General features: G+C 38.0%; 1 protein-coding gene across 16 annotated transcripts in view; it reads left to right on the plus strand.

The window, feature by feature from the left end:
- Nucleotides 1-25,670, plus strand: part of FAM13A (family with sequence similarity 13 member A) — a 340,765-nt gene that overhangs the window by 207,416 nt on the left and 107,679 nt on the right. For all 16 annotated transcript variants that reach the window (XM_060416890.1, XM_060416884.1, XM_060416886.1 and 13 more), the window contains one exon: nt 9,134-9,297. In XM_060416890.1, the coding sequence (XP_060272873.1) occupies nt 9,134-9,297 (164 nt within the window). The remainder of the gene's footprint in view (nt 1-9,133; nt 9,298-25,670) is intronic.

Here is a 25,670-nt window from a genome sequence, read left to right on the forward strand (position 1 = left end):
GGTCATCTAGTCAAGGCTATGGTTTTTCCTGTGGTCTTGTATGGATGTGAGAGTTGGACTGTGAAGAAGGCTGAGCGCCGAAGAATTGATGCTTTTGAAGTGTGGTGTTGGAGAAGACTCTTGAGAGTCCCTTGGACTGCAAGGAGATCCAACCAGTCCATTCTGAAGGAGATCAGCCCTGGGATTTCTTTGGAAGGAATGATGCTAAAGCTGAAACTCCAGTACTTTGGCCACCTCATGTGAAGAGTTGACTCATTGTAAAAGACTCTGATGCTGGGAGGGATTGGGGGCAGGAGGAGAAGGGGACAACCGAGGATGAGATGGCTGGATGGCATCAGGGACGCGATGGACATGCATCTGAGTGAACTCCGAGTGATCGTGATGAACAGGGAGGCCTGGCATGCTGCAATTCATGAGGTCGCAAAGAGTCGGACATGACTGAGCAACTGAACTGAACTGAACTGAATAGAATGAGAATTTGTAGAAATCTTACATTTAAATTCCTAAACTACTCAGTTTACACACCTGAATTTTTTTCTGATGAAAGACCTAAAGTTGGAAACTTGAACAAATGACTTTATAATAGCAGATGGAACTGTGTTGATGCTAGTGAGAGGGCTCACCTTACTGCCATGTACAGATTTCTCTATGAGCAGCCCCTAAAAGATGAGACTTGCTTGAGCCTAAGTCCCAGGCCAGATGGCTCTACTATGGGGCTGCTTAGTCCAACTAAATGCAGTTTCCTGCTCCTGGTGCTGCATTAATAATCCTCATGCTCTGTAAATTTAGATTCTACCCATTTCTTTACCATAGCTATTTTTTCAACTGACTTAATTTTGAAACTGAATATAGATGGCACTTTTAAAATAAGAATAATGCTTACACAGTGGAATTAATCTGCTTTATGGTATCAATATTTGTGAAAAAAAGGTAGATACTATCAGTTCGTTCTGTTATTCATTTATTCATTATAGGAATATTTAACAGTCTTCTACTATTTACCAAGTGCAACTCTAGGATGCAAGGCAACAGCAATTAACAAAACAGACAAAAAATTCTGCTGTGATAGCCTGTAGCTTTTACAGAGGAGAGAGGAGGTGTGAGAAGAGCTAACCAAGTCCTAAGAGGTTTGTTACTTACTTGAGCCACACTGTGAAACCGTAACTAATCTGATCTATTACATTTCAAGATGAACTTTTTATATTGTGAATTTTTTGTTTTTTCACATGTGAGTAATTTTTCTAACCAACTTAGTTAAGATGATTTTATACCAAGTATGGATTCACTCTAAAATTTAGATCAAGACGAGATTTTAATTAGTTATAATATTACCATTGACCCATTTATACCAAAAAGAAGCTACCTTGCAAATTTTCCTAAAGCATGTTAATAACTTACTTAAAAAAAGAAAAAACAACCTGGAACATTAATTAGCTTGCACTGTCAGTTCAGTTCAGTCGCTCAGTCATGTCCGACTCTTTGCGACCCCATGAATCGCAGCACGCCAGGTTTCCCTATCCATCACCAACTCTCAGAGCTTGTTCAAACTCATGTTCATTGAGTTGATGATGCCATCCAACCATCTCATCCTCTGTCGTCCCCTTCTCCTCCTGCCTTCAATCTTTCCCAGCATCAGGGTCTTTTCCAGTGAGTCGGTTCTTTGCATCAGGTGGCCAGAGTATTGGAGCTTCAGCTTTAGCATCAGTCCTTCCAATGACTATTCAAGAGTTATTTCCCTTAGGATTGACTGGTTTGGTCTCCTTGCAGTCCAAGGGACTCTCAACAGTCTTCTCCAACATCACAGTTCAAAAGCATCAATTCTTAGGTGCTGAGCTTTCTTTATGGTCCAACTCTCACATCCATACGTGACTACTGGAAAAACCATAGCTTTGACTAGATAGACCTTTCTCAGCAAAGTAATGATGTGGTCTGACAAAACATGGTCCACTGGAGAAGGGAATGGCAAACCACTTCGGTATTCTTGCCTTGAGATCCCCATGAACAGTATGAAAAGGCTTGCACTGTAGCTGGCTCATAAAAGATTGATCAAATTATTTATCAGGAGAATTGATAGTTGCTGTTTAATAAATAAGTCTCACTTCTGAAAAGCAAATTTTAAATCATTTTTGAGGAAAATCAAAGGCTTTAAATTTTTTTCTAATTTAGAAGGCTTTAAAAAATGTTTAAGCTAAAAATGCCTTTTATAAAAAAGTTAGAGCAAAACATCTGTTTCCTGGTACTTATTTCACCATTTCTTCTTCTGAAGGTGCTAAGTTTAATGAACATGAAGAAAAAGGAAGAGGCTTTGTCCTCTTTCAACAAATGACAAGTGCAGGACAGAAAAGGTCAAGGATATTGAGAAGGTCCAGTGAACTTTATTTAGAAAGTCTAAATGTTAAATATTAACTTTTCTGCTTTCATCCTGCTATCACAGTTTTCCTTCATCATTGAGCCTTGAGTGTAATTTTCTGCCCTGTTCTAATCTCCTCTTGAAGTTCCTGGTGATGGAATGAATAGACTTTTACCATTCCAAAATTCAAGCACAGCACCTGACCAGTGCTTAGAGTGACTCCTAAGACCAAAACATTAAAGTTTGTTAGACTTAAACTTTTAAAAATTAGGCATTAATAATACAGTTTCATAATAGTGTGCCAAATTGTTATAAATTTTTCTACAGTTGCCTCACATGCCTATCCCTTTTCTAGCAAGAAGCATAATAATCAGGAAATATTCACCTATAAAAGGAAAGGGGGCTACAAGTTTCAGAGAGATTGGTCCCCGTCCACTAAACTGAGTCCCTCCTGTTTCTGAATTCACCTGCCATCGCTCGGTTTCAGAGCAGATGGCTCCTACCCCATACCTGCGCATGGCACAGAGGGCACTGTTGTGCCCTCATGGTAACAGATTTTATATGGATAAATATCAAGACAAATGTGGTTTTTTCATGTCTTTTCTTTTCAGTCACATCAGTGTTTCAGGGTAAATCAGATTGTGGCATCACAGATTGCATGAGGGGCTGGATTCTTTGTTCAGTTTTTTAAAGATTAGACCATGTTAAAAAACCTTTGTAGTACTGATTAAGGCCGAATTTGGTTTTAGACCTTTGAAATTTATTCGTGTATGTTTTATTTTTTGTTTGCTTTTAGTTTTGTTAGTACAGTTTATTTACAGCATTGTGTTAGTTTCAGGTATACAGCAAAATGATTCAGATATATAGACACTCATTTTCAGTTTCTTTTGCCTTATAGGTTATTACAAAATATTGAGTAGATTTCCCTGTGCTTTACAGTAGGTCCTTGTTATCTATTTTATATATAGTAGTGTGTATATGTTAATCCCAAATTCCTAATTTATCCATCCTTCCACCATCCCCTTTGGTAACCATAAGTTTGTTTCATGTATATTTTAGATATAGTATACCTAAATAACACAAGTATTATAGGAGATCCAACCAGTCCATTCTGAAGGAGATCAGCCCTGGGATTTCTTTGGAGGGAATGATGCTGAAGCTGAAACTCCAGTACTTTGGCCACCTCATGCGAAGAGTTGACTCACTGGAAAAGACTCTGATGCTGGGAGGGATTGGGGGCAGGAGGAGAAGGGGACGACAGAGGATGAGATGGCTGGATGGCATCACTGACTCGATGGACGCGACTCTGAGTGAACTCCGGGAGTTGGTGATGGACAGGGATGCCTGGCGTGCTGCGATTCACGGGGTCGCAAAGAATCGGACATGACTGAGCGACTGAACTGGATTGATGCTTGTGTTAAGTCGCTTCAGTCATGTCCGACTCTGCAACCCTATGGACTGTAGCTCACCAGACTTCTCTGTTCATGGGAATTCTCCAGGCTAGAACACTGGAGTGGGTTGCCATGCCCTCCTCCAGGGGATCTTCCTGACACAGGGATCAAGCTCGTGTCCTCGTGTCTCCTGTGGTTCATGCATTGGGGGTGGATTCTTTACCACTGAGCCACCAGGGAAACCTATACGTATGTGTGTACACACACACACACATTTACACACATTTTTATTTGCTAACTCACACATATATCATAGCACACTGTATTACCTATCATAACAAAACTTTTTCACAGTCCCATTAAACCTTTGTAGATATTTTAATGACTAAATATTCTTTCATCATATAAATGGGCCATAATTACCTATTATAGTAATTTGTCTATTTAGAATGATTTTATTTGGAGCATATTATAAATAAAAATATGATGAACACATTTTCCAAATGGTTTCCTCATGTCTGATTTCTTTCCGCTAAGATCATATTGCTTAGAATAGTTAAGTGGGTGCCACAGAGATAAATTTAAAGAAAGTTTTAATTACTAATGCCCCTTAAAAAAGAGGAAAATGGGTTGCATTATGGGATATAATGTGACTTTTATCCAAAAATACCCTTTTTTCTTGTAATTTAGCACTTAACATATGAACAAATATACAGGGTAGTGGTAAGCACAGGCCCTGTGGCCTGGCTCCCTGGGTTATAACTGTGTCTCTGCCACTTCCTCACTGGACAGACAACTCAAAGTATGCCTCAGTTTCCTCAGCTGTGAAATGGTGATAATAATAGTCCCCGCCTCTTTGAGTTGTTGTAAGAATTAAATGGGTTAATTTATGTAAATCTCTTGGAACCATGGTAGCACGGTGTCACTAAATATTTATAACAGTAACAGCAATAGCATCTAAGAATATTTCTTGATTTTACATTTTCAAAGGTTTTTCTTCTGTTTCTATTTCCCTGGCATCTCAAATACTAACATATTTCAAATGACTTCTTAGTTAGATTCTTTCATACCAACAAGTACATGCACAGAATGCGCCTTCCTAAAGATTCCTAGAATTTTTAGCATATGAGTTGTACGCATAAATCACACGGCACATGCCTAGATCCTTATCTCAAACAGCCAATGGCAGAATTCTTAGCAAAATCTTTTTCATAGATGGTTGGGGGGCTTTAATAGTTTCCACCTTCAAGTACAAAAGGTATCACAAAGATCACTAAAATAAAGGAGCAAAAGTAGTGTGAATTCATGGATATCTTCAATGGAAAAAGAAAGCTGTCTACCCCAGTTAGTATCCCAAACCCTTGGCCATTTTTCTACTGCAGTCACATGCTCTGAAACTGCAGGTGGGTCTCTTCAAAGGCATTCACTCTATTTATTACAATAAGACATTTATCTTTTATTTTTTGCAGTAAATCTGTGCCCCACAGGGCTTGCCTGAACCTTGTGGGAAGTGAAAGTGAAGATCACTCAGTCATATCCAACTCTTTGCAACCCCATGGACAATACAGTCCATGGAATTGTCCAGGCCAGAATACTAGCATAGGTAGCCTTTCCCTTCTCCAGAACATTTTCCCAACCCAGGTATCAAACCCAGGTCTCCCACATTGTGGGCAGATTCTTTTCCCAGCTGAGCCGCAAGGGAAGTCCAGAACCTCATTGAGTCACTAGCAGTTTTTGCATAGATAAGGCAGGGCTGTGTGGCCTCCTTGACCCAATCTTGCTAAGCTCAGAGCTGATCTTGGCCCATTATATGATAACATGCCAATGACAAAAAGGGAGGACACAACCAGAAGAAAAGCGTAGAGAAATGGCCTCCATATAGATTTCGTCTTCCTGTTCCCTCTGAAGCAGGGTTCCTAAAAGTCAGCTGTAATGATGTTTTGGAGCAGACAACTGTTTCATGGCAGGCTGTCCTGTGCACTGTAGAATGTTCAGTCACGTCTCTGGCTTCTACTCACTAGTTTGCAATGTCACATACCCTCGCCCCTGTCATGTAGTTGCTGGTATCTGAATCCTAGTATGGCCTTCTGTTCTGTTCAGTTCAGTCACTCAGTCATATCTGACTCTTTGTGACCCCATGAACTGCAACATGCCAGGCCTTCCTGTCCATCACCAACGCCTGGAGTCCACTCAAACCCATGTCCATGGAGTTGGTGATGCCATCCAACCATCTCATCCTCTGTCATCCCCTTCTCCTCCTGCCCTCAATCTTTCCCAGCATCAGGGTCCTTTCAAATGAGTCAGCTCTTCATATCAGGTGGCTAAGTATTGGAGTTTTAGCTTCAACATCAGTCCTTCCAATGAACACCCAGGATTTCAGTGTCGACCACCTGGTGATGTCCATGTGTAGAGTCTTCTCTTGTGTTGTTGGAAGAGGGTGTTTGCTATGTCCTGGGTGTTCTCTTGGCAGAACTCTATTAGCCTTTGCCCTGCTTCATTCTGTACTCCAAGGCCAAATTTGCCTGTTACTCCAAGTGTTTCTTGACTTCCTACTTTTGCATTCCAGTCCCCTATAATGAAAAGGACATCTTTTTTGTGTGTTAGTTCTAGAAGGTCTTGTAGGTCTTCACAGAACTGTTCAGCTTCTTCAGCATTACTGGTCAGGGCGTAGATTTGAATTACCATGATATTGAATGGTTTGCCTTGGAAACAAACAGAGATCATTCTGCTGTTTTTGAGACTGCATTTCGGACTCTTTTGTTGACTATAATGGCTACTCCATTTCTTCTAAGGGATTCCTGCCCACAGTAATAGATATAATGGTCATCTGAGTTAAATTCACCCATTCCAGTCCATCTTATTTCGCTGATTCCTAGAATGTCGATGTTCACTCTTGTCATCTCCTGTTTGACCACTTCCAATTTGCCTTGATTCATGGACCTAACGTTCCAGGTTCCTATGCAATATTGCTCTTTACAGCATCGAACCCTGCTTCCATCACCAGTCCCATTCACAACTGGGTTTTGTTTTTGCTTTGGCTCCGTCCGTTCATTCTTTCTGGAGTTATTTCTTCACTGATCTCCAGTTGCATATTGGGCACCTACCAACCTAGGGAGTTCATCTTTCAGTGTCCTATCTTTTTGCCTTTTCATACTGTTCATTATGTAGTCTATTTTAATGTAAACTGGCAAATGGAATAAGCTGCATGTTGCCTTTTTGTACCTTAGAATATTTTTTTTGTATAAACTTTTAAATCAAATTTAGAACCCAAATTTTCACCGAACCTACATTCATTTCAATATTGAGAGAAAATACACTACTTTCTCAGTGTTTTTTAACTGATATTTCATGTTTATTCTTAATGAAAAGTCACATGAAAAAGGAGCCCCCTATGAAAAATATAATCACATGCATTTATATTTTTGTATTCTTTTGCTGCTTGTGTATTTCTCTTGAAAGTACATATTGTTGGCTAATACAGCTATGAGCTATAGTTAATTTATAATTTTTTAGAATTTTTCTTCGATTTTCATGAACTTATGAATATTCTGCAGATAAATGCAACTGAGGAGTTGATTGATAATCATCAGATTTGGGCAGATATTACATAACTACTATACTAGTAAAGCCTAGCTTTATTTAGTGTTTATTTTGTGTTAAATGTCACTCTTTGCTAAATCAGTTTCATGTAATCCTCATAGTGGTATAAATGTATTAAATATTTATGTTCATAATTGTCCCCATGTTATTGTTTTAAACATTAAGCCTAATATTTAATTTTTTATTGGAGTATAATCGTTTGCAGTGTGCTAATTTCTGCTGTACAACAACATGAATCAGCTGTATGTACACATGTATTCCATCCCTCCCTCGCACCCCTGTTCCACCCCTCTAGGTCATCAAATCTCTGCGCTGAGTTCCCCTGTGCTATACAGCAGGTTCCCACTAGGTACCTATTTTTCACGTGGTAGTGTATATATATGTCAGTGCTGCTCTCCTGTTACTCTTTTTAATTGTCCATAATCTATCCTCTTGTTCACTCAGTGTCTTGGGAATATCTAGTTGAGTGTTTGTCTGACAATAAGTGTTTATTAATGGGTTCAAAACTTTGCCAGACTTTTTGGTAAAAATGTTGTTGTTTAGTCACGAAGTCATGTCCCACTCTTTTGTGACCCTGTGGACTGCCTGCCAGGCTCCTTTTTCCGTGGGATTTTCCCAGGCAAGAATACCAGAGTGGGTTGCCATTTCCTTCTCCATGGCATCTTCCCAACCCAGGGACCAAACTTGTGTCTCCTGCATTGGCAGGAGGATTCTTTACCATTGAGCCATCAAGGAAGCCCAATGAAAATGTTACAAATAATATAAAGAAGAAGAAGGGGAAATCTGGTTGAGACCATGTGACCTAGAAACTCGAGATAACTAAGATTATGCTATTAGATGACATGCAATGAAGTGTAGTTTGTGTGGTGGTGAGTTAACAGGAATTCAGAATTGGGAAAGGTTATTTAGACCTGACAGTAGTTAGTGAAGCTCTGTGGTCAGTGGATTCTTATTTGAACTTCATAGGAAGTTAAGATTTGGTTTAGTTGGTGATTGGTCAGTGATCAGCAGATGACATTCTAGGTGAATGGACAAGCAAGAGACCGTCCTCAAGGTGAGAAAGAGCTTCCAGAGTAACAAATACAATGGATCCAAGTTTTTGAAAATTTCCTGCGATTCTGACATGATTTTTACACATTTTTAGGAAAATAATATTGATCGTATTCTAGAGACCTCAGGTATAAAAAGTCTGTACTCTGAGTATTCATTTGGCATTTGTGTTGTCCATGATTCAAGAGACAGAAGAAAAGTAAATCGTATTTATTTCCTTAATTCAAAATTTATTACACCATGCTTTGCCCTACAAAAGATTACAATGGAAACTTGCAAACTGATGTATATTTTGCTTGTTGATAGTGAATATTTCTGGATAACTTTCCCACACTGGAATTCTTTATTTCATGGGTTCTCAGACTTATTTCCTTCTGCTTCTTTCTAGCTATTTATTCTCTTCTTCTAGGTTGCTGCCTTATATACTCTCATAATCTTTCATTACATAGAATAGTTATTCTAAGGAGGCTTTAGGCCTGGGGAAAATTGGTTTGAGAGTCCAAGAGAGGTGTGTGGATCATATATGGTTTGAAAGTTCCCCTCAGAAATACTGGTATCTCCCCTTTACTGTACCCTTTGGTATAAAAGAAGTTTTATACACATTTTTATTTCTGTATCTCAGTTGATATTTTTCTGGGATATGATTAATCCATTATTAATGAATTCAAATAAACTGTCTTCAATGTCTTAACTGAAAAGTTTTTGAAGATTCCTTTCTCTCTTTTTAAATTTTGTGTTTTAGATCCGCAAATCCAGTAGTGAGGGATCTATTTGGACCCACGGGGTACCACACCCAGAGCTGTCTGAGGGCGTTCCTCAGGCCAGCCTGCAGCTGAGTCGGAGAAAATCCTGCTGGGATGACATGAGTTCAGCGGAGGACGCTAATGCTGCCAAGTTGCTGTCCAGGTTGGCATGTTTCTTTTGTTTTTGTGCCATGTATTGCCATCTGAGCTAATGTACAAGGCCCTCATATGTAGGTGTGTTTACACCAGGGTCATCAGGGTACAGATCAGTAAAACTGTTTAAAATTTACTGTAACTTTTGAAAATGTTCTGATCCTATCACAGAAGCATTCCTGGTTTGTTACATTCTATTTTCTGGATTAAAACAAATTATTTTGTCAGTCAATCTATGCTAGCCTCACGTTAAATGTTGGAAGAGTTATTTTGGGGGGATGTCTTTTCATAGTATGTTCAGTGGCCAATATTATCTGCAGTGGGGATTTCACAGTGGTTACTAGAACCAACTCTCACTAACACATTGTGAATATTGCCTTTTAAGCATTAGGTTGCATGCTAACCTAAAAGCAAACTTCATTGACATACTTGAGGAAAAAGGCATATAATTTTGTTAAAATAGGTAAAATGGAATCTGAATCTTATTTACTCCTAACATATAGAATTTTTCCTTTAAAAAATTTTTCATCTTTTTTTGTAACTTACAAACTATTTCTATAATTTAAAAAAATCATTACAATAAATTTCACTAAAAATAAAATTTAAATCCTTCCTATGTCTTTGTAGTAACAGAATAGATAGTGTGCCAATTTTTATTTCAAAAATGAACTTATGGAGCTGGTTTCATTTGCAGTTGCTTTCTAGAACAAGTTATTGTTTAGTTCATAAATTTAAACCAGGAAAAAATAGTGTGTGTTTTTTACACATACTCAGGTTTCTCTAAAATTTTTCTTAGAGAAGTTTCCATTTTTCTCCTTAACAATTTATTGGTTACCTCAGTCTTAACCACAAGGTGTGGCATTGTCTATTAAATATATTGCTTGCCCTTATTCTCTAAATACAGTATTCATTTTGGTTTTCCAACTTTTTTCCAAAGAATTGTCAAGATGCATTTCATCAGGGCTTTTCATAGTATTGATTTATTTTTTAGTTGCTCCTACTAAAGGAAAAAAAAAAGGCAATTCAGCAAAATCTATTTTTGTCGGCCCTATCTGATAAGCTTGATTGACTTTACAAAGCAGTGAATAAAGTCATTCTGTTTGCACTTATTAAAATCATTGCAACATATTTATGCATAACAGTTTGATTTGCAACAAAATTACAGTATCAATTAACAACAAAGATAACACTAAGAAAGAACCTTTGGTTCTGAAATGTCCAGAATGAGGAAGTGTCCTGTGATTCTTCAGCAGTAAGTTTGATTTCTAGAGCTTTGAGAGTTGGTTTTTGGCTAACAGCATGTTCTTGATAACTTGAAATTTTTAGAGTTTAGACCTTGTTCAGTAGTTTTTCCCAGGTTGGCTGACTTTGATCATTTTTCTTCTTAGTTTCAAATCTTAAACATAGCCCCATTGCTTCTTGAGATGTAACAGAAGTATGAATTTTTGTCAGCAAGAGTTCATTATTTTTCTACTCTTCAGATAGTGGCAGTAAAAATAAAAGCATAAGGAAGTAACACACTTTAAAATGTGATGTTTTGAGAGTTCAGAGAGGAGTTCACTATCATTTATTGCTTATTGACTGACTTACATCTTGAAAATTTATTTATTTATATGACTAACATTTTTCTGTATTTCTGTAATTGTCTAAAACTGGCTTTGAGGATGTTCAGTTCAGTTCAGTTCAGTTGCTCAGTTGTGTCAGACTCTTTGCAACCCCATGGACTGCAGCATGCCAGGCCTCCCTATCCATCACCAATTCCCAGAGTTTACTCAAACTCATGTCCATTGAGTCAGTGATGCCATCCAACCATCTCATCTTCTGTTGACCCCTCTCCTCCTGCCTTCAATCTTTCCCAGCATCAGGGTCTTTTCAAATGAGTCAGTTCTTCACACCAGGTGCCAAAGTGTTGGAGCTTCAGCATCAGCATCAGTCCTTCCAGTGAATATTCAGGGCTGATCTCCTTTAGGATGGACTGGTTGGATCTCCTTGAAGTCCAAGGGACTCTCAAGAGTCTTCTCCAACACAACAGTTCAAATCCTATTTAAAAAAAAAAAAAACGATAATTTTTCTAGTCTTCATAGAATTTTTCTCTCAGAATGGCATGAGAAAAGCTTAGAAATAAACTATCTCTTGATTTTGTTAGAGCTCAATGGAGCTGTTTTGTACTGACTTCCCAGCCAAAGACAGAGGTGCTTAGTGATAGGTTCACTTCATTTAGTAAAGACGTTTAGCTAGTCCATTTATATCTTCTAAAACTGACAGCAGCAATTCCTAAAATATTGTCAAAAATTCTTTTTTTTTTTTTTTTGGTAATCCAGTTGCTTGCATTAACAAAATTCACAGTAGTCTGAAAGGCATAACCTCTATTCTGACATGCCAACTCTGAAAGAATAAATGTCATCATTCTCCACGTTTTAAGTACAGTGCTTAAATTTGGCAGGTCAGAGGTACACACAGAAATGAGGATGTTATTGGACAGGTGCCTCCCTTGAGCAAGAACTGGAACATTCCAGTTCTTCTCCCTACATGGTAGTAATCTTATTTTGCTCCTTTTGAAAATATCAGGAACAGTACTTGTTTTGTCATTTACGTAAAAACTAAACTATAAGTATTAACCTGTATGTTAGTAAGCAGGCTGTTGAAAAATCCTTCTGGAAGAGAAAGTCACACATCCATGCCAAAAAAGAGAAAGGAAAAATACATAGTAAATGTAAAGTTTAAGATGTTAAAATGATTTAACATTTCAGGGATAGCTATATTATTATCTATTTCAACATGTGACATAGATAAATGATCATTTTTCATGTTTCTAACACTGTACTATATTATTTTCAGAATTTAATTTTAGAACTTAAGAGGATTAATATTTTTAGTCTTTTAGATGTTTAACAGTATTTATTGTAATGTTTCATTTGAAAGGTTATGCATTTCCTTGAATGTGTGATTTTTCTTAAAGGCCAAAAAACATTTCTAGTTTTGTTCTGTAAAGTCAAAGTGTAGAGTCAAGAAACTGTATGTCTATTGTACGATTCCCTTTATATGAGATGGCCAGAAAAGGCAAATTTATAGAAACAGAGGTAGATTTGTGATTGTCTGGAAGCCAGGAGGGGACTGTGAATGTATAGGAGACTAGCTATACACGCCTGCTGCTGCTGCTGCTGCTAAGTCGCATCAGTCGTGTCCAACTCCTCGCGACCCCATGGACTGTACCCACCAGGCTCCTCTGTCCATGGGATTCTCCAGGCAAGAGTACTGGAGTAGGTTGCCATTAGAGGAGCCTTATTTAAGGCAGTGAAAATGTTCTGAAACTCTTATGCTGATAGCTACACCACTTGGTAAAACAACTAAAAATCACTGAACTGTGTACTTGAAAAGGTAGATTTTATGATATGTAAAATACACCTCAGTAACATTGTTTTGAAAAATACAAATACAAAAAAAATGGAGTGAGGAGAAGTAGATGTGTTTTAACAAGAAATGAAACACATGAAAAGATGCTCAATGTTGCTCATTTTTAGAGAAATACAAATCAAAACTACAGTGAGGTATCATTGCACACTGGTCAGAATGGCCACCATGGAAAAGTCTACAATCAATGCTGAAGAGGCTTTGGAGAAAAGGGAACCCTCTAACACTGTTGGTTGGAATGCAAACTGATACAGCCACTATGGAGAACAGTGTGAGGATTACTTAAAAAACTAGGAGTAAAACTGCCATATGATCCAGTAATCCCACTACTGGGCATATACCCGAGGAAACCATAATTGAAATGACCTGGCTTTAATTCTGCTTCACTGAAATCCCAGAGGCAATTCTGTCAGCCCAGGAACCCAACAAAAGAATGTGTTTACTTGCCAAAACCGATCTATAAAGACCAGAAGATGTGTTTGCTCCTTCAAATGCACAGATACCAATACATGGCTACACAGATCACGGAGAATCAAGCAAACATATCACAAAAGGAAACTAGTAAAGCCCCGATAACCAAACCAAGTAGATGGAAATAGACAAGTTTTCTAAAAAGAATTTTTAAAATTATGTTTTAAAAGCTTATTGAGATTCAAGAGAACATTGGTAGACAACTAAATAACATTTACAAAACAGTACTTAATAGATCAAGGAGTATAATAGAGAAATGGAAACCATGAAAGGAGTCAAACAGAAATCCTGGAGCTGAAGACTACAATGACAGAACCAAAAATTTGATAGAGAGTTTCAACAGTGCAGACTCAGTTGTGAAGAATAAAGAATCAGCCAACTTGAAAATAGGTTATTTTAGCTTTAGTTGTAGGAACAAAAAAAAAAAAAAAAGAATGCAAAAGAGTGACAAAATCATGCAAGACCTAGAGAACACCATTAAACAGATGAATATACATGACTTAGAAGTCCAAACAGGAGAAAGAAGAAGAAAGAAGAAAACTTAGTTTAAAAATAAAGGCTGAAAATTTTCTGAATCTTAAAAAGGATATAGATATCCAGGTGAAGCTAAAAGGACCCCAAACAAGGTTACTTTGGAACATGTTATACAAATAGTCTGAAGTCAAAGGCCAAAAGAGACTCTTGAAAGGAGTATGACAGAAAACAACTGACCACATACAAAGCAACCCGTAAGGCTATAAGTGGATTTTTTGGCATGACCCTCTTAGGCAGGGAGGGAATAGGATGATATATTTTTCTTGTGGAAAAAAAAAAAATACCAACCAGGAATACTCTGTCTGACAAAACTATCCTTCATATAAAGGGTTAAAATATTCAATTATAAGATAAGTAAGTTCTGGGCATCTAATGCTCTGCATGATGATGGTAGTTAACAGTACTGTGTTGTATACTTGAAATTTGCTGAGAGTCTCACCAGAAAAGCTAAATTGTAGCCATGAGATGATGGATATGTTAATTTGCCTATTTGTGGTAATCAGCTTACAATGCATACATATATTAAATCATCACACTTAGATACCGTAAAGATATACAATCTGTATTTGTCAATTATACCTCAGTAATGTTAAAAAAAAAAAAAACTTCCTGATGTTCAAGCTGGTTTTAGAAAAGGCAGAGGAACCATAGATCAAATTGCCAACATCCACTGGATCATGGAAAAAGCAACAGAGTTCCAGAAAAACATCTATTTCTGCTTTATTGACTATGCCAAAGCCTTTGACTGTGTGGATCACAATCAACTGTGGAAAATTCTGAAAGAGATGGGAATACCAGACCACCTGACCTGCCTCTTGAGAAACCTGTATGCAGGTCAGGAAGCAACAGTTAGAACTGGACATGGAACAACAGACTGGTTCCAAATAGGAAAAGGAGTACGTCAAGGCTGTATATTGTCACCCTGCTTATTTAACTTCGATGAAGAGTACATCATGAGGAACACTGGACTAGAAGAAGCACAAGCTGGAATCAAGATTGCCGGGAGAAATATCAATAACCTCAGATATGCAGATGACACCACCCTTGTGGCAGAAAGTGAAGAGGAACTCAAAAGCCTCTTGATGAAAGTGAAAGTGGAGAGTGAAAAAGTTGGCTTGAAACTCAACATTCAGAAAACGAAGATCATGGCAGCCAGTCCCATCACTCCATGGGAAATAGATGGGGAAACAGTGGAAACAGTGTCAGACTTTATTTTGGGGGGCTCCAAAATCACTGGAGATGGTGACTGCAGCCATGAAATTAAAAGACGCTTACTCCTTGGAAGAAAAGTTATAACCAACCTAGATAGCATATTCAAAAGCAGAGACGTTACTTTGCCAACTAAGGTCCGTCTAGTCAAGACTATGATTTTTCCAGTAGTCATGTATGGATGTGAGAGTTGGACTGTGAAGAAGGCTGAACGCCGAAGAATTGATGCTTTTGAACTGTGGTGTTGGAGAAGACTCTTGAGAGTCCCTTGGACTGCAAGGAGATCCAACCAGTCCATTCTGAAGGAGATCAACCCTGGGATTTCTTTGGAAGGAATGATGCTAAAGCTGAAGCTCCAGTACTTTGGCCACCTCATGCGAAGAGTTGACTCATTGGAAAAGACTCTGATGCTGGGAGGGATTGGGGGAGGAGGAGAAGGGGACGACCGAGGATGAGATGGCTGGATGGCATCACTGACTCGATGAGTCTGAGTGAACTCTGGGAGATGGTGATGGACAGGGAGGCCTGGCGTACTGCGATTCATGGGATCGCAAAGAGTTGGACACGACTGAGCGACTGAACTGAACTGAACGTTAGAAAAAATTACATAGCATTCATTGTTACAAGGTGACCTTGTAAAAATATTTCAGGTCTGAAAAGTAACCTTGGATGAAGAAACCATGGTTCTGAAAAGGTTGTTCATTTAGCAGGTATTCATTGAGTTGGAGAATTATTGAAGATCACCTTGTTAGTTGACAGGCTGAGATTAATATATGTCTTCTGATTTTTTTGCAGTCATTTCCCACCTATCTTCTACCTTGATTTACTTCACCTTTCATGTCTTTATAGTTCTTTCTTCAACCTGATTGTGACTTTCTGAATTAGAGGGACTGAGTCTTATTAGTTTTTTGGTTTTTTTTTTTTTTTTTTGCATTCATGATGGTACCTACTAGTCATACACTTAGCCACTCCTGCCATAGTCATTATTCTTATAACATTATTACAGGTGCTCAATTTGAAGTTAAATTCTACTATCTTTATCTTGACTGACTTAAACTTCTCTGAGATTGAGGTCTGATTCTAAAATGGTAGAATTTTATGTGTCAGTTCTTTTTCTTGTGGTCTTTGGAAAGTGTTCCTTGGGAAAGGTTCCCAGGGGAACCCTGTACTGCCCACTCTTGAAGATGCCACAGAATTCCAGACAGCTGTACTTTCTCATCATCCTCACTAACTCTCTGTGCCGTCTTCCCATGGGATGGGTCTCTGACCCTGATGTTGCATTTCTATCAATGATGTGCTGCTTATTTATGTACGAGAAGTTCATTGTTTTATGAGTCTCATTACCTCTATGTGCAGCTCTCCACCCTTGTGGCAGAAATTGTGTCTTGTGATGTTTGCTAAATGATTCTTCATATTTTAGTCACGTTACAATAGTAGATTTCATAAGATTCAGATGTCTAATGATTAATAATGAATCAGTATTCAACAATATTCGCTGTACCCATTGTCCTTCAAGATAGCTTATCTATTCTGGCAGTTAGCTATGACTTTCTTCATTTCTGAAGTCCCGCCAGCCCCAGAAAGCAGCCATAATTATCCTGTGTTTGTACTTCATAAAGGGCACTCCAGTTACTTCCTGAATGTCTATCTGTTCCCTGGAAATGTTTCACTCTCTGCTACTTGGAAAAAATGTTTCCAAATTTTTAACTGACATGTAAGGCTAAAATAAAATTGGGATTCTTAGTTATAAGATTCATAACCATATCATGTACAGTGTAATTTGAAAAACTACCAAATATAAATGTGGGGCTGACTTTGCAAGGTTTCCTGCGATAAGTCCCATATGAGGAAAGGAAAGTCTAAAAACCACTTTGTGAAAAGCATAGTGGTAAGCCTAACCACACAGTTCACTTACAGAGTTACTATTTTCTGAAATATTCAGACTCCCTGGCCTTCATAACAAGATTTATAGAAAAGTAGGTTTGAAATGTCCCCAAGGTCCCAGGCTGTATTAGAAAAAAATATCTAACTCTATTTCTAAAGATAGTTCCCTAATCTATTCTTTACCGCCACTAGCTCCCATGATAAATATTCCAGGGTCATCTTAGATAAACTCTCTCATATACATTGAATAACTATTAAACATATTTCTAGTATTTTTAATATCCTTTTTTCCTATAATTTAAAATGAAAGTCTCTAATACTTCTCTAGATATTTTGATGATTAAAAAAAGCAATTTATCCATTCACCAATCCTGCCACTCAATACAGTTGCTCTATTCAAATTTTTGCATTTCACTAGAATGCAAATTTCAATTTGAATTTTTTTTTTAAACTAAACTCTATTTATAGTATGAGTGGTTGGTGAAAGGGAAGGTAAGTAATGGTAAAGAAATTTATTATGATGTTTGCAGATCATTCCCAGTAGCATGTAAATCACCAGAGTATAACAGGACTGCTCAAGTGTTAGTTGAAATTATTTTAGTAATTCAAAGTCTACAAACTTTTAATGGGCACATTCTTTATACTGCATCTTGCACTGGGCCCTGAGAAGTCAGAGAGAACTAGGGAACAGTCTCTAACCTTCAGGGTCTCCGAGCCCATTAAGTGAGGCAACTTATATGTGGTTAACAATGGTATGAAATGCAGGTTTAAAACTGACATAATAGATATGTTATAAAAGCAAAGAGGACTTCTCATTGAATAAATGTCAAGTCATTCAAGGCCTTTAGAAATCTGGCTCATCCTATCTTCCTGACTTACTCTTTAACAGTTCTTTATTCTACTAAACCCAGGTTACATTGCAGCCACATTAACCATATATCCCAGTGGATTTGTATCTTTCTTAATGTGTTCTCTTTATCTGGAGTGTCCTTATTCCACTTTGTCAGTGGTCAATTTTCATCTCCTCTAGGAAGCTCCCATTAACTCTTGCCATTTTGTGTAAGTAGAATCACAGAATACATGCCCTTTTGGATATACCTTGTTTCACTTATCATATGCTTTTGAGGTCCATTCATATGCATGAAATACCAGTACGTCATTCCTTTTATGACTTAAATAATATCCCATTGTATTAATATGTGAAGACCACATTTTCAATTCATCAGTTGATGGACGTTTGGATTGCTTTTACTTTGGGGCTATTACAAATAATGCTGATATGAATATTTGTGTGCAAGTCTTTCTCTGGACATATTTTCAGTTCTCTTGAGTAAATGCCTGGGGATGGAATTTCTGGATCATATGGTAAGTCTGTTTGATTTCTTGAAGAACTGATAAGCAGTTTCTCAATGACTGCTACATTTTGCATTCCCATTGGCAATGTATGATGTTTCCAGTTTCTTCACATTCTTACCAACACCTGTAATTGTCTTTTTATTGTAATCATTCGGATGGGTGTGGAATGGTCTCTCATTGTGGTTTTGATTTGTGTTTCCCTAATGACTAACGATGTTGAGCACTTTTTTCATGTGTTTGTTAGCCATTTGTATATCTTCTTTGGAGAAATGGCCATTCAAATTCCGTGTCCATTTTTAACAATTGGGTTATTTGTCATTTTATTGTTGAGTTGGGAAAATTCTTTATATGTTCTGAATACTAACCTTTATCAGATACATGATTTTCAAATATTTTCTCATTCTGTGGGTTGTGTTTTCACTTTTTTGATAGTATCATTTGAAGGACAAAAGTTTTTTTGTCTTTATTGTCCAGTTAATCTGTTTTTTCTTTTGTTGTTTATGATTTTGATGTCCTATCCAAGAAACCGTTGCCTAATCCAAAAACAAAGATTTACATCTATGATTTCTTCTAAGAGTTTTATAGTTTTGCTATATTTATATTTAGGTATTTCATTCCTTTTGAGTTAATTTTTAGATACAGTGTGAAGCACAGGTCCAGTTTCATTATTTCACATGTGGATATTTGTTTGTCCCCACCACCATTTGTTGAAAAGAGTATTCCTTTCCCATTAAATTGTCTTTTTGGTTTCTTTGTCAAACATTTAAGTCTGATGTTAGAATAACAAAAACAAAGCTAAACATAGTAGCTCTTCTCTCACCACATTTGTTTTCTGAAAACATGAATTTCACTTTAGTAGAGAAATAAGCAAGGCTTAGATTTATAAAATGTTACAGCACAATCCAAAGATTTTGTCCTACTTCACACAGCAATTAAGAAAGACTGTTATCTCGTGCCTCCCCAGTCTACCAGTGTATCCATGGCTATACCCTTACACTCTGCCTTCTCTTCTTTTTCAGTGGGTGAACTGAACTTGTACCTCTCTGGGGTCAACCCTGTGCTGGTACTCTGAACCCCACTCTCTCTCACTCACTCAAGGACTAAGTTAGAATAATCACTTCCTTTCTCTATGACATCAATTTCGCCCTTCCAGAGTTTTCCCGTCAGCATAGAAACATTTTATAATAGCTCTCAGTATTTTTTAATCCACCCTAGGAACAATATCCCTCTTCATTTTTAGAGCTCTGGTTAAGGATTATATGTACTTGCTGTCTCCATAGCCTTTCCTCCCATTTCTTTCTTCAGCCCACACACCACTGAAATTGTGCTTGTCAAGAACACCAACAATCTCCATCTTGCCAAGTCCAAAGGTTGGTCCACTATTTTCATTTTACTCTTATCTCTCAGCAGGATTTGGCCGAACTGATGACTGTTTTGAAGCACTTTCTTCACTTTGCTTCTGCAATACTACACTGTCCTGACTTTCCTCTGATCTTATTAGACACCCTTTATTAGTCCTGTTTGCAAAATCTGTCTTTTCCAGACCTCTCAAAGTTGGAACACAGAAAGGCTCAGTCCTACGACCTCTTCTCAGGCTATGCTCATTGTGGATATGTTCATCCAGGCCCACAGTTTTGAATACCATCTTGAGGCCTATGACCTCCAAAATTATACTTCCAGCTCCAACCTCTCAATATAATTATATTCCAAATTATTATATCCATTTGGTAGGAAAAGCTACTTAACCTTGGGGTACCCCCCAATGCAAAGCGAAAATGTGGAACCCTCTGTTAAAAAATGTGAATTTTAAGATCGCAGCAGCAAAGCATAAAACCAGATATGGGGCTTTGTGGGCATCGTTCATGAGACACTGCATATTTCATACGCCCATGAAGTCAGCCCTGCCTATTGGCCACCTGATAAATGTACTTGGATATTGAATGAGCATATCACACTCAGTCTATATAAAGCAAAACTCCTTGTTTACACTTCTGCCTCAAAAAAGACAATCTCATTTCTACCCAGGTTTTCCCCCATCTTAATAATTTGTACCATTCACCAAGTTGTGATCAGTCGCTTCAGTTGTTTCCAAGTCTTTACAATCCCATGAACTATAGCCCACCAGGCTCCTCTGACCATGGGATTTTCCAAGCAAGAATACTGGCTTAGGTTGCCGTTTCTTTTTCTGGGCAATCGTCCCAACCCCAGGATCAAACCTGTGTCTCTTTTGTCTCCTGCATTGACAGGCAGGCTCTTTACCACTAGCACCACCTGGGAAGCCCCACTAACTGCATGGTAGACTTTAAAATTATTGTTTAACCGATAAGTTGTATCCGACTCTTTGTGACCCTATGGACTGTAGCCTGCTGGGTTCCACTGTCCATGGGATTATCCAGGCAAGAACAGTGAAGTAGGTTGCCATTTCCTTCTCCAATTCACCCAGTTACTGAGGCCAAAACTTTGTCATTCCTCTATCTTTCTCAACCAATTCATCAGCAAGTTCTGTTGCCTCTACCTTTGAGGTATATGCTCAAACATCTGGCATCTAAATTTTCAGTCTCAAATCATCATCTCACAGATAATTTTTCATTACAAAGAGAAAACATTCTTTTATAGTGGAAAAATCTAGCAATCACTATTTGAATCAAATGATTAAACTTGTCATTGTGGATAGAAATATAAGAAGCATAAAAATATTTTTGAGGAGTAGAAATGTTATAGAAATATTTGACTGGTTATTAAATGTAATGTTATAAAATAGGATATACTGCATAATCCTTATCTTTTATTATAAAATATATGTTAAGTTTACCATTTCATCCATTTTTACATACATGGTTTGCTGGCATTAAATACTTTGCATTGTCCCATCTTTATGTAATTATATAAATTATATCTAAACAGAGAAAAATGAAAGGACATAGAATCATATTAAATAATGCTTATGTAAGTAATAGGATTGTGTTTGACTTTTATATTCTTTTTTCTCTGTATTTTCTAAATGTTCTGTGTGAGTATAGATTATATAATTTGCAACAAGAAATAATATCTGTTGTATTTTAAATAAAGGATGACAAATGTTTCAAGAGAGATATAGATTGTCAGATATAAATTGTTAGATTTTAGAGAAATGATATAGAGCTACAACTGAACTGACTTTGGACTTAACAATTATGGCTTCATTCATTTAAGAGGATAAAATCCCTTGAGTGGTGGAATTGGAAAGAGCAGTGATGAGAAGCCCAAACAGGTTGAGTTGTATTTGGATTAGTGGATATGGGTTCAGAAGGGGGATTCCAGGCTAAGAGAAATGCCTGAACAGGAACAAATGGACAGCAGAGCACATCTGTGGCCATGTGCAGTTCAGCCAACCTGGACCCGCCATTCATGTGAAGGAGAGGGTAATAATAATATATGTGGATATGGAGAAGCAAAAGGGGCCTCTTGTATCTGTGAATCAGTTCAGTTCAGTCACACAATCATGTCCGACTCTCTGTGACCCCCATGGACTGCAGCACTCCAGGCTTCCCTGTCCATCACCAACTCCCGGAGCTTGCTCAAATTCATGTCCATTGAGGCAGTGATGCCATCCAACCATCTCATCCTTGTCCTACCCTTTTCCTCCTGCCTTCAATCTTTTTAAGCATTGGGATCTTTTCAATGAGTCAGTTCTTCGCATCAGGTGACCAAAGTATTGGAGTTTCAGCTTCAGCATCAGTCCTTCCAATGAATATTCAGGGTTGATTTCCTTTAGGATTGATTGGTTTGATTTCCTTGCTATCCATGGGACTCTCAAGAGTCTTCTCCAACACCACAGTTCAAAAGCATCAATTCCTTGGCACTCAGCCTTCTTTATGGTCCAACTCTCACATCCATACATGACTACTGGAAAAACCACACCTTTGACTAGACGGACTTTCTCATCAAAGTAATGTCTCTGCTTTTGAATATGCTGTCTAAGTTGGTCATAGCTTTTCTTCCAAGGAGTAATCATCTTTTAATTTCATGGCTGCAATCACCATCCGCAGTGATGTTGGAGCCCCAGGAAATTAAGTCTCTCACCGTTTCCATTGTTTCCCTCTCTATTTGCCGTGCAGTGATGGGACCAGATGCCATGATCTTTGTTTTCTGAATGTTGAGTTTTAAGCCAGCTTTTCCACTCTCCTCTCTCACTTTCAGGGCTTCCCTGGTGGCTCAGAGGGTAAAGCATCTGCCTGCAGTGTGGAGACCCAGGTTCGATCGCTGGGTTGGGAAGATCCCCTGGAGAAGGAAATGGCAACCCACTCCAGTACTCTTGCTTGGAAACTTCCATGGATGGAAGAGCCTGGTAGGCTACAGTCCATGGGGTCGCAAAGAGTCGGACACAACTGAGCAACTTCAGTTTCACTTTCATCAAGAGTCTCTTCAGTTCCTCTTTACTTTCTGCCATAAGAATGGTGTCATCTGCCTATCTGAGGTTATTAATATTTCTCCTGGCAATTTTGATTCCAGTTTGTGCTTCACCCAGTCTAGCATTTCGCATGATGTACTCTGCATATAAGTTAAATAAGCAGGGTGACAATATACAGCCTTGACATACTCCTTTCCCAATTTGGAACCAGTCCATTGTTCCATGTCTGGTTCTAGCTGTTGCTTGTTGACCTGAATACAGATTTCTCAGGAGGCAGGTAAGGTTGTCTGGTATTCCCGTATCTTGAAGAATTTTCCACAGTTTGTGTGTGTGAATAGAATTTCAGTTATACTTTGTTAAGGTATGAAAAGCAGTTAAAGTGTTTTGATATTACAGTAGTGTTTTGGGAAGATCAGTTCTGTATAACAGTTTTTACCTACTGTGAAAGCTGTCATCCAGAGGCTCTGTGTGTGCGTGTTCAGGCAGTCAGTCATGTCTGACTCTGCAGCCCCATAGACTATAGCCTGCCAGGCTCCTCTGTCCATGGGATTTTACAGGCAAGAATTCTGGAGCAGGTTGCCATTTCCTACTCCAGTGGGTTTTCCCAACCCAAGGCATTGAACAGGGTTGAACCTGTGTCTCTGGCATCTCCTGCACTGACAGGCAGATTCTTTGCTACTAGCACCACCTGGGAAGTCCCCATTCAGAAATTAAGGAATAAAATTTTAACTATGGGGAGGGGTGAGGAGCATGGAAAAGAACAGGTGATGGTAGTGAACTCACCAAAAATGAGAGAGGCAATATTATCTCATTTAAGCTTCTCTTTGTGACAGAATATCCATTCAGTTATCATTTGGTTTGGCCACACTCTACCATTTATCCGTTTCATATAAAGTGATTTGAAGTCTAGGCTGATATTTCTAGAGGTACTCATATTTGTCCAAACGTATTTTACTAGGTTGTTTCCAGACTTTTCAAATTGGATTATTTTACAATTTAGAGTTGTCTTCCTGAAGCAACATTTTGGAAGCTTATTATGGAATTAGAACTCAATTTTCAATGCATTTTTTCTTTTTAAATAATCAATTAACTGCATTGCCTATTTGGAGGAGACCATTGCTTTTATTAGCTTTATGTATAGGCCCTAATTTATTTGAAATTTCTTTGTCCAATTATATCTCCATACTAAAATTCAATGAGGAAAAAAATTTTTGGATTCATTTATGAATTCTAATAATGCTCTACACATGAATAGAACTAGAAAAAGAAGATATATATGCAGTTATTTAATGCAGTGGATCAATTCTCTGAAGTGTTGAATTTAAAATAATTTTTTATAATCAGATCCTTTAAAATGTTCTAGGGATGTTGACACTTTAGGGCACCACTACTGTGATTTTTTTATTTTTTATTTTTATTGAGGTACAGTTGATTTACAATGTTATACAATTCAAGTGTACAATATAGCAATTCACATCTTTGTAGATTATTCTCCATTTAAAGTTATTGTAAAATAGTGGCTATATTCCCTGTGCTGTATAATATTTCCTCCTAACTTATTTCATACCTAACAGTTTGTATCTCTTAATCCCCTACTCCTGTTTTGCCCTTCCCCGCTTTCCTCTCCCCACAGGTAACCACTAATTTGTTCTCTGTAACTGTGAGTCTGTTTCTCTTTTGTTATGTTAATTTGCTTTATTTATGTGATTTTTTTTTAATGTGACCTGTTATTGGTAAGACAAATGATCTCTATTTCCTCTTATTTTCTTTCTTAATATATTCTCATTTATTCATTTATTCCTTGCTTGAAAGCAAAGCATTCCACTTTATGATAAAATAATTTTACCAGCTAGTGTATTGCCATTGAGAGATTTTTTGCTCATGCTCAGTATTTTATGTCTCAGAAAATGAAGAGTTTATGTCTGAGGGATACAGAATCAGCAGATTACCAATCAGTTACCATATCACGGTAAATAATTTTGGCATTTCTCAAAGGGAGCCCCGCTGAAGTCAGCTTCGCCTCTGCAGGAAATATTGTTTAACAGGGTGAAAGGTCACTGGGACAGTCTCAGGCAGCTGATCTCAGGTGTGGTAGCAGCTGTTGTGTGGGGCATGACTTATTTTGTGAGAACAGAAACGCTATTATCTGGGCTCCCGAGGGAGATTTGGAGAAAGTCATGCCCAGGGAGTCCCATTCCAGGAAAATGTGCTCAAGCACTTATTTATTGGCAGTGGTCACTAACTGAGATTCCATCTGGCAAAAATATGGATTTTTCCCTGTCCCAGAAAGTTGGAGAACAATTATGTAAGTTGTTTCAAAGAATTTATTTTTAACCACTTTTTATGAAGAGATTGCAGTCCCTCTGTTGTTAGAAGAAATTCACTTTTTTAAAGAAGAAATAGAGCTTATGTATGAATTTCTGTATAATTATGTATTTATATACCATAGATTGCAATTGTCTTTTTTTTATTAATTTTTATACAATTTTAATGATTGTACTCCATTTTCAGTTTTTATGCAATATTGGCTATATTCCCCTTGAGTAGGTGCTGTAGTTACTTGTCTTTTGATTTGACAGTCTTTCTGGTGAAAGTTTTGATGCTTGTATTGAGAATGCTGGAACCAGTTAGTGAAGTCAAGGTGTCAATGGGGTGGAAAGGGGAACCCGGAGTGGTGCCTCTGCAGCTGTGGAGGCCTTGCAGCCTTGCCTCACTGTTTGCAGCCTTGTCCTCTACCCTCTACGGCAGCTCTACAGGAGCCTAAAACCCAAATAAGTGAACTGTGTGTGCCACTGTAGGCTCCACCAAGGCCTCAGGTGTGTTTTAATGAAATAACTCCATACACCATTTTAAAAGCAAGATCTATCATTAGAATTAAAGAGGTGTGTCTTTGGAAAAAGGGGCTTCTCCTGTGGCTCTGTGGTGAAGAATCCACCTGCAATGCAGGAGATGCAGGTTCGATTCTTGGGTCAGAAAGATCCCCTGGAAGAGGAAATGGTGACCCACTCCAGTATTCTTGCCTGGAGAATTCCATGGACAGAGGAGCCTGGCTGGCTATAGCCCATAGGGCTGCAAAGAGTCAGACACAACTGAAACGACTTAGCCTGCAGCTTGTCTTTGAAAAAACA

This window comes from Ovis aries, chromosome 6 (assembly GCF_016772045.2).
Source record: "Ovis aries strain OAR_USU_Benz2616 breed Rambouillet chromosome 6, ARS-UI_Ramb_v3.0, whole genome shotgun sequence".
Lineage (NCBI taxonomy): Eukaryota > Metazoa > Chordata > Mammalia > Artiodactyla > Bovidae > Ovis > Ovis aries.